This window comes from Phoenix dactylifera, chromosome 4 (assembly GCF_051530095.1).
Source record: "Phoenix dactylifera cultivar Ajwa chromosome 4, Ajwa_hap1_PhDact_Kaust_v1.1, whole genome shotgun sequence".
Taxonomy (NCBI): Eukaryota; Viridiplantae; Streptophyta; class Magnoliopsida; order Arecales; family Arecaceae; genus Phoenix; species Phoenix dactylifera.
In genome coordinates this window covers 50,440,575-50,451,088 of record NC_143193.1, presented here as the reverse complement: position 1 = coordinate 50,451,088, position 10,514 = coordinate 50,440,575, and the positions used below count along the sequence as shown (strand labels likewise).

Here is a 10,514-nt window from a genome sequence, read left to right as displayed (position 1 = left end):
TTCTTCTTCGCAGGAAGCACAGTAAAAAGAAAAAGATAAATAAGGCTTTGAAAGTAGTTTGCATGCAGCTAAACTATTAAATTTTAGCCTTATAAATAGTATACTGTGAGTATAGTTTTAACAAAATGATAACCATAATTTGCCTATTCAAGCTTTTATTAGATTTTTGTAAATAATATAATTGCATTTATTGCAAACATTAGTAGTCGTTATAAAAAATAATAACAATAAAATAACATTGTCACTTGGCTTTGCTATCATAAAACACAATATTTATTTTAGACCGTTGTGAAAATTTGCATATGAATTTATTATATGAGGACCGTGAAAATGTTGATCAATAAGTTTTATTTAAATTTGCTGAGCCATATATAATGATATTGGTCTTTGAAAATGTAATTAGTCAAAGGATAATTCTTGACGGACCACTTCATGGAGACACTGTAATACCTCGAAACCTTTCCCGTTTCAAGAACGCACATTATTCTTATGTAATCAAAAAAACATGTTTCAATGCACGGGACTTCTGCTACGAAAAATTTTAAATAAATATTAACCTCTCGTATTTCAGAAATATAACAATGTTGTCATAATGGATCATTATATCAAATCCCACCTCTAACATTATATTATATAATACTAAAATATATTATATTATTATATAATAGTACAATATTGAGTAATATTATTCTAGAATGTTTGAAGGGTGTTAAACCAAGTTAAACCAGTTTTCAACTCGCACCATGGGACCTCAAGGATAAGTTATCCCGAGTGTAAGTGTAATAATGAGGTTTGACAGGCATTGTCGCGTCTAAATTTTTGTCCTCCTGAAGGTGTTTGACATTTGTCCAGGCACAAACAGGGATAAACGCCATTTGTAGTGGCTCCAAACAGGACAAATTCTAATACTAATCCCTCTCGAATTATCCTGCAGCTCAAACAAGTCCTGTGAGACCCACTAACCATGACTTCCTCCTCACGACTCCATGATCATGGCCGTCACCTCAGTAAGAAAAGGTTTTACAATTCAGGAGCAATGGGAGGTGGTGGTGGTGGACCTGGTGGTGGAAATTTCCCCTGCTCTTCATGCAAGGGTGGAGAAGAAATGCTTAACATTGAGCGTTCTCTACTCTTCCACGCGTCGACCATGCCACTGATTAACATCTATCCTCAAAACCACCATTGTTGGCCAAAAAAAAAGTTGTTCAAACCTCAAAAAAAAACATTTCTTAGAGTGATTGGGTTGCTTTGGTTGGCTTTCCCGAGTCTTTTGGGCAGAAAAGAGAGGAGAACCTCCAGTCCATTTGTTTGTGCAGATGCTTATGGTAATGATTTGTATCTAGTGATGGAAGCTAGGAAAGAAGTTCTGATGCCATTCCCTTCTTCTTTTAGAACGTTTGCTTTTACTTATTTCCCACTTACTTTTATCCTCCTTTATTTAAGCATCCATTAAATGACTAATAGCCAATAAGTAATGCTGAAATTTGTTGAGAACCTTTATATTAAAATGTTGTTTTCACCTTGACCACCCAATTCTAATCATGAATTCTCTTTGCTTTTCTTTGTTAAACTGGTAAATTATGTTAGCTTCTGACACAAGTTGTTAAACCTGAGGGCAAAAATTAAAGATATAATTTATTGAATTGCATTTTTAATGTAATGATACCTTTGTTGTTGGCAAGGAAACTGAAAATGAAATTGAATTGTTAATGGAGAAAGCACCTAAATATAATTTAAGGCAAGTGTCAAAAGTTGCACCCCCTCCAAAACAATTATAAGAACTGTAGACCTGGTTTCAGTTAAACTCTGAGAAGCTCCTAGATCCATAGAGGTCAAGATGGCATGTCCCAAGCTAGAATGGAGTCAATGAAATTCACATCAAATCAGGTAGGCCATTTATATTCCAAATGGTGAGCCACAGTAATCGTTACTATGTCATTATATTTTTTGAAAGCTATGTAACCGTTCTACTGGGAAAAAAAAAAAGAAGCTGTGTAATACTGAGGACCACGAAGTGGAACTGACAACTTTTTTTGGTTAACTTTGTCTTCAAGTGAACAAAATAATTCAAAAGAATAATATGTGCATAAGTCATTCAAGCTGGATTACATAATTTTTCTGGTCAAATTTGAAGTTTTAAATATTTCATGTATTTATAGTTATGGGTTATTAGGTTTTCAGAATGGAAGTGAGTCCAAAGTAATTCAAGCAGCTTGAAAAATTTATCAATGGTCATTTAATTTAATCATGTTTATCTTTTTCGGTTGCAAATTTTATCAGGTTTATTGACTTTTGAGGTTTTTTCTTGAGCACTAAACCTCCTAAGATGTTTAAATTTGTTCCTTTTCTAACAAAAAAAAAAAATCTGCATCTCTGAGTACACTTGTTGTTTATTCACCCTTGCTAACATATGCTTTAAACCCATCAACAATATGAACTAACCAAGTTGACCGCTGATACAAGCAGCCCAACTGATGTGGTCTAAATTTGACCTGTCTATTATAAGCTAACTTGTGGCTTAGTAGAAGGCCAATTTTAGTACGACTCTTTTGCCCATGTTGATTCAGATAAGAAAAATCAAAAGGTAATTTTTTACTCGGACTCAAACTCTAAAGAATTCAACTCCGATAGTGCAAGGATAATTCATCTATAAAAAGAGATACAGTTATTTTACACCATGCCCTCTTGTATTTTCTATTGTTTTCAATATACTGTCAGACTTAAACATCAGAGAGCTCGGTCGGAGCCAAATTCCGATGAGCTTTTCTTTTCTTTTTGTATATAGTGCAGCATCTTTCCATGACAAATCGACATTTCGTCTTCCACCGCAGCAGATCGATTAGCGCCATCCTCATCTCTAGATTATCAGACCTAGTTTTGGGCATCAAGACCGGGCACAGTTCACATGCTTATGTGTTGAGATGAAGAAAATCCCTAAAATAGTATTCCATACAAAACCTGATTGATATATAATAACCAGGCTAAGAAAATAATGAGCGATTTTAAATATTGTTCATAGTGGATGAAAAGATTTTGATTTCATATGTATTTTGAAATTGTTTAAGTTGAAGATGAAATGCACTCACATTGTAACCTTCCATTCTAGTAGAGTAAATAACGAAGGTCAAAGGATAATAATAACAGAATCTTTACTATTAGAATGCAGACTCTTGAGTCTTGATTTCACTTTCATTCAACTGCTACTCTTTATTTTAACAAATGCATATATTCTTGTGCAAGTCATGCTTTATCTTAATTTGATTTCATTTTTAAGGGCTTGCTCTTCAGAAAGTCCAGGATTCAAATTCTAGGTATCACTCATTTTTTTTTAAAAAAAAAAAAAATCTCACATTATATTTCTTGTGAGCAGATTGGAAAAATACATGATTAATCGTACATTCATCAATTAACATAATAATAAAAAAACTTTAAATAAATGGGATCGCTATTGTTTATCTTCAGCATACATGCTTAACTCTAGCTTAAAACACTATTATCTTTGTTTACCACATAATATATTTAAATATTATAAAATGTTACTATTGCTACTACTATCATGGGCATATAATTATATTACCATTGCAAAATTATTTGGCAACTTATCCTCCAAAAAAGAGGTAATTAACATTGACTGACAAATATGATATAACATTAACACATAAGGAAAAAGGATGGACCATGTCTTTCATTTCTATTCAAATACAAATTTAAATTAACATAGTAGGACAATATTTAAAATAGCTCTTTTCAACAAAATCAAGAAAACTCCTACGTCCTAACATATGGCGACCATATTTGATGGGGTTGGATCTCTAAAAACATGTAAATTAAATATCTTTCTAATATACTTCTTTCATCTATGTAATAATATTTTTATTAAAGATTTTACAACCAAGTATCTATATGATATAATATAAAAGTTGGTCTTTTCAGCATGGGCTACATATAACATTGTTAAGTGTCCATACTAAGGGCAGTTATTAATATTCTCTTAGAAAGTGCTACATGTCACTGTATTAAAAAATTAATCAAAACCTCCAACCTCTTCATCTTTCTCTGTTTTTATAATATTATAAATGATGATAAATCCCATGATTTTATATAAGATAGATAAATACTATATTTATATATTATAAATGATCATAAATCCTATTTGACTGGTTTTATATAAGACTAATAAGTGATTATAAACTGTTAAATTTATGAGATCCCAAACCTTGAATCCCATTTAAATTACGTAACTTCACATATGAACATCCCAAATCTCAATGTTCTGCTTCATTGGTCATGAGAACTTGACAACCAGAGACCTCTCTTAAGTTTTTTTTTTTTTTTTTTGGTGAAAACGACCTCTCTTAAGTTTTCATGATTAGAAAAGCTACCAATTATAAATCCTAAAGTTTTCTATTATAAATCCTTGTTTGGATGGGTTTTTTAATTTCTAATGTCAAGAGTAAGAAATATAAAACTTACCAATTAGTTAGGGTATAGAGAAAGAGTTTTAGCACAATCAGAAATTTATATTAATGCAACACATATATGTTCGAGATGCATCTTTACTAGATTGTATTTAAGTGTGACAAGTGTACATTCCAAGGCTTTTTTTTGTTCAACAAAAACTTCTTAAGGAAAGGCCATCTATCAATCTTCTCTTAGAAAAGTGCCATATATTATTATATTACAAAACTAATAAGAAGATCCAATTTCTTCATCTTCTTCAATATTTTATCTGCATCTACTATGTGCCTCTTCCTCTTCTTTAACTTTTCCTTAACTTTCATCTTCCATGCTACATTATATAGTTATTTATTACGAGTAATAAACAGGCCCTCATCCTACCTTAAATGAAGTTGACTAGGAATTTCGTCTCAAAGATGCCAGCTCTGCAAGAGTTTGTTTATATGTTAAAATGCACAATAAATGCCACTCTTCATCTTCTTCAATTTGTTATTTTTATCTTTTGTGCACCTTTTCGTCTTGTTTAGCTTTTCCTTTTTCATCTTCTATGCCACATAAAATATATAGCTATTTATTATGAGTAATAAACAGACCCTCATCACACCTTAAATGAATTTGATTAGGAATTTCATCTCTAAGATGCCAGCTTTGCATGCAAGAGTTTGTTTATATGCTAAATTGCATAATAAATGCCCCTGCAAATTTAGAGTTTTTCATACAAACATCTTCGCAATACATCCAATAGCATAGGATTATAAATAAATACAAGTAAATAAGAATCTAATCTGAATATTTATAGCAGCCATGTAACATTAATTAATCAATTGATGAAATATTCACCCTTATAAATATCTCTATATTAAAAGAAAATGTGGCTCTGGAAGCACAAAACTTGGTTTTCCAATGCATTATTCAAAACCATATCGTAAGCTAATATGGCTATAGCATTGATAGCTAACAGGTCCAAAACATGTTTATAATCACCCAGCACACACATTAAAACATTTGGTGTACTTATATAATATGTTCAAGACAAACATTATGTAAGACAAACAACATAAAAGAAGGAAACAATAAGAGAGAGAGAGAGAGAGAAGCAGCCAGCAAACTAAACAAAGTGAGTGTTAATGATTTGCTAGCTTCAAGAGACAAAGCATGACACGAATAACATTTTTTAAATTTCTCATACAGTGGTTTCTTAACCAAGAAGATAATGTTTGAAATTCTGAGAGAAGAAAAAGTTTTCTTCACATTTATAACCAGTGGAAACAAAGAGTATGTAAAACTATACAACATTTCTCATAATATCATTCTCCCTGCATACGCTAAAAAACATAGTGCACAAAACGATTTTCAGCAATATTCCAAAGGTAAGAATATTGTACAATATTTCAAAATCTAGTCCTATATATATGTATTATAATTATTCTATTAAACTACAATGAAATATACTAACAAACTTCAATTTTCTGCGGATCCATCATGAAAATTATCATCAATTATATATGATTCTTCACTTTGCTTCTTTAGAAGGTAACAAGTACATTTTGCTCACTTAACTTCATTCTCCTAATAATGTCTTGATGCTAATTTCATTTTTCCTATTTTTTCAGGTCTATAATTGTGCCACATCCATACTGAAAAGTTTATATTTGATACTATATTATGCATGTCCTTGACCATACAAGCATTGGTTAATAACACATGCAACATTTAATAAATCACAGAAATACTTTTACACTACTTATAATTTATAGTAAAAATTATTATTTTATAATCTCATATAATGCAACTTAATCAAAACTTACAAACATTTATAATTCCTGTCTGTGTGTATATATATATATACACACACACATACCTAATCCTGCGCAAGGCATGAATCTATAGCAGAGTTTTGTATAAAAATTTATTTTATTTTCAATTTTCAGAAAAATTGGTAATCTGACAAAGTTTGTTTATAACTTTATCTATGGCCCTATCCTCAAAAGCATGCCTACATTTACCTGGCAAGATGCATGTATATGCTCATAACAGAATATCAATTATTATATAAGTTACAGATGTTGTTACAAAGCTAGAGGCATTAGTTCAGTAACTTGGATATGAATGATTTTTAGGAAGACATGGCATTCATGCACTTTTTCTTCGTTGTCTAACAATAGTTGACCGAAGTACTAAACAGTCGAAAACGGTGTTTAATGCAGTTGCACCACTTCACTCAGAAGAGTAGATGGAACCTTATTCCCCTTCGACAAGAATGGACCAAAAGCCGCACACGTTCTGCAGCCGCTACGATTCCCCGACGTCATCTCGTCCTCTGTATAAACCAAGCGACCACCCCAGCTTCCGTGAGGAGAGAAGAGAGACTCCTGAGTCCTGTCACTGCCTCTTCTTCCCCGTACCAGAACTCCTCTCCCCACATTCTCCTTGCTCTTCTCCTCCCCTTCTTCTCCAATTCCTCTGCTTCGAAACAGATCAGCAGCAGCAGCAGGTAGCCTCAATAGAGGAGAATGCAAAAGGTAAGCAAGGAAAGTAGATATTTTCGGAACTTTCCCAGTTTCCTCCTCCTCCCTTTTGGTTTCTACCTTTCAGTTTGGTGATTTCATGCTTCCCTCATTGGCTTGGAAACGTATAAGTTTGATACGAAGAGATCCTGATTTGACAGAGAGCAAGCCAGAGCCCATGTTGGTGTAGCTATCACTGACTGCTCTGAGGCTCTTAGAGAGAGAGAGGACACTGGAGAAAGAGATGAGGTTTGAATTATAAAAAGGAAAACCATAGTGGAAGATTGGGCCATCCCTCTCGTTGACCCATATCTAGCGAGACAATGGGTACCGTGTCTGTCACCTTGTAGCTTTTAATAAATTCTTTTGGCTTCCCCTCGTCTTTATATAGCCTACGACCCCAAGTCCTCTTCCGCCCATTCCATTCCCCATCTTCTCTGTTTCCGCTCTCCGTTTCCTAGTTTAGTGGGTAGTTTTGTTGGGTCGATAGGCGTTTGGGCTGGATTTTATATTATAAACTGTGACCATCCCAATCCCAAGCTATCTCCTTTTCTGGGATTGTGGGAGCCTTGGGTACCGCGTTAAGTGGCCAAGAGTGCTGCCTAGCGAGGAGCAGAGGCTACGCTGTGACCTGGTGTCTTCAATTTTTTCCGTCTTTCTTTCACCCCGTCTCTGGCTCCGCTCTGCTCGTATTTTGAGTTTAAACAGTAGAGGGTCTCGCTTGTTCTCTCTAGCTTACCTGTGCGTCTCTTTGTGGCTGGGGAATAAGATGGGCGAGAACGGTGCAGAGAAGCACAACCAGCAAGCAAGTTTCCCTGCGATGGAGGTCTCCATAGAACTGGGCCACCACCAGCAGCCCCAGGGGGGCTCCAAGTTCTATGACGACGACCAGCGGCTCAAGAGGACTGGTAAAAATCCGAACTTTGGTCTTCAGTTACGCTCCGAATCAAGAATTCTTCATGTTTCTGAATGAAAGGTGGAACTTTTCAGGGACTTTGTGGACGGCGAGCGCGCATATTATCACGGCAGTCATCGGCTCCGGCGTGCTGTCGCTGGCCTGGGCTATCGCGCAGCTCGGATGGGTCGCCGGCCCTGCTGTCATGCTCCTCTTCTCCTTTGTTATCTACTACACCTCTTCTCTTCTCGCCGATTGCTATCGCTTCGGCGATCCCATCACCGGCAAGCGCAACTACACCTACATGGACGCCGTTCATGCCTACCTTGGTTTGTTCCCATCCCTTCCCTAACAAATGACATCATCAGGATGAATTATTTTTTTATTCTAATATTCACTTTTTGTGCTTTCTTCTCAATTTTTTTTTCAACAAGCAGGGGGCTTTAAGGTCAAGTTTTGTGGGGTTATCCAATATGCCAATCTCTTTGGAGTCGCCATTGGCTACACCATCGCCGCTTCCATTAGCATGATGTGAGTAGAGTGAAAACAATCTTTCTTGCTCTATCTCTGCTCTATAAAAAGTTGGAACCTCTGATTTTCTAAATGGATATGTCGATTCTGGGGAACAGGGCAATCCGGAGGTCCAACTGCTTCCATGAGAAAGGCGACAAGAGTCCCTGCCATATATCCAGCAATCCTTACATGATTATATTCGGTGTGTCCGAGATCATCTTCTCCCAGATTCCTGACTTCGATCAGATATGGTGGCTTTCCATTGTCGCTGCCGTCATGTCCTTCACCTACTCTTCCATTGGCCTTGTTCTCGGCATCGTCCAGACCATTGGTAAATCCTGCCGGGCCATCTAACAAAATACTTCAAATTATCGCATAAATTTTTGTCCATTTCCCGCATCCTGATCTCTCTGTTCTCCTCTGCTCTTTTTTTTCCTTTCCAAACAGAGAATGGAGGTTTCAAAGGCAGTCTCAGCGGGATCAGCATCGGCACCGTCACCGAAACACAGAAGATCTGGCGTAGCCTCCAAGCCTTGGGAGACATTGCCTTCGCCTACTCCTTCTCCATCATCCTCATTGAAATCCAGGTAAGCAACTCAAAAGCAATCGAACTGTAACTTTTACCATGCTTTGCATATACTCTGTTTCACTGATCATATTACTAAAGCAATGGTTTTTGTTTGGTTTTCCTTCAGGACACAATAAAGGCGCCGCCGCCGTCGGAGGCGAAGGTGATGAAGAAGGCCACGATGCTAAGCCTGGCGGTGACGACGTTCTTCTATATGGTCTGTGGCTGCATGGGCTACGCTGCATTCGGCGACGATGCCCCCGGCAACCTCCTCACTGGCTTTGGCTTCTACAACCCCTTCTGGCTCCTCGACATCGCGAACGCCGCCATCGTCATCCACCTCGTCGGTGCCTACCAGGTCTTCTGCCAGCCCCTCTTCGCCTTCGTCGAGAAATGGGCACGTCAAACCTGGCCCAAGTCCACCTTCATCACCAAGGAGACGAGAATTCCCCTCAGCTCCACCAGGTCCTACAATCTCAACCTCTTCCGCCTCGTGTGGCGCTCCGCCTTCGTCGTCCTCACCACCATCATCTCCATGCTCCTCCCCTTCTTCAACGATGTCGTCGGCCTCCTTGGCGCGCTCGGCTTCTGGCCCCTCACCGTCTACTTCCCCATAGAGATGTACATAGCCCAGAAGAAGGTCCCCAAGTGGAGTACCAGGTGGGTAAGCCTCCAGATGCTAAGCATCGCCTGCCTCATCGTTTCCATCTCCGCCGCCGCCGGCTCCATCGCCGGAGTTGTCACCGACCTCAAAGTCTACCGGCCATTCAAGACCAGCTATTGAGCTCAAGGCTGCCGCCTTTTGCTCTTGTTGCTGTTATGTACTGCTATTTCAGTTTCTTTCGCTGTTGTTGTTTGTAATGCTTATCAAAAGTTTAAGGGAATTAATGAATGGATGTTGATTCCCGACCAAATCTTCTTTGGCGTGAGGGTTGAATCTGCGAAAAACGTGGTTAGATTTCGTGCAGAAATTGACGATGGATGGAGTTTACAAGGGGTGGTGGCTCCCATCCTGGCCGCGAGATCGACGGAAGAGACAAGGAGATAGAGGAGTTTGGGGAGAAGGAAGACCATAGAAAAACAAGATACCCTCAACCTTGGTCGCCGGAGATGGGATCGCCGTCCCCCGTAGAGGAGACCGATTGTGGTTGGACATAGCAACTCCAGATCGAAACTCCCTTCCTTCGCATCTGGAGCTGACGCTATTCCTGTCGGAAATCGGTCTAGATCCTTTTAACAACAGTCGAAGTTTGAGGAATCGATGAGGTAGATCGGACGCATTTACTTACCTTAATGGTCCTTGGTCTGCCGTGCATTCTAAAGGTCTCTTCCTCTGTTCTTCTATCTGGAAGACGTAGAAAATTGCAACTATTCCTCCATTAACACGAACAGAGGTATTAGATCAAACACCTATTCAGCTGCTCGGTGCGCTCCAATCCCTCGACCTACCTCCAGATCTCTCCTCTTTAAGAGGGGAAGGTGCTTCCGGTGTAACGACAGAGGTCATTTCCGACAGGAATGCAGAAATCTCATTGGATGTTTCAACTGCAAGGGGATCAGCCGCACCTCCAAA

The 10,514-nt window shown here is 37.9% G+C and overlaps 1 protein-coding gene across 2 annotated transcripts; it reads left to right on the top strand.

Annotated features, from left to right (window-relative positions):
- Positions 1–1,813: 1,813 nt before the first annotated feature.
- Positions 1,814–9,855, top strand: LOC103701370 (amino acid permease 3). 2 transcript variants are annotated; one of them, XM_088720414.2, is made up of 8 exons: positions 1,814–1,887; positions 6,666–6,980; positions 7,127–7,873; positions 7,956–8,189; positions 8,298–8,391; positions 8,490–8,704; positions 8,821–8,960; positions 9,069–9,855. In XM_088720414.2, exons 3-8 carry the CDS (start codon positions 7,735–7,737, stop codon positions 9,723–9,725), a joined length of 1,479 nt encoding a protein of 492 aa, XP_088576540.2. In that variant the 5' UTR covers positions 1,814–1,887; positions 6,666–6,980; positions 7,127–7,734; the 3' UTR covers positions 9,726–9,855. The 2 variants fall into 2 exon arrangements, with proteins under 2 accessions (XP_088576540.2, XP_008781630.4); XM_008783408.6 differs by lacking the exon at positions 1,814–1,887 and having other exon boundaries at positions 6,812–7,873.
- The last annotated feature ends 659 nt before the right edge of the window (positions 9,856–10,514 follow it).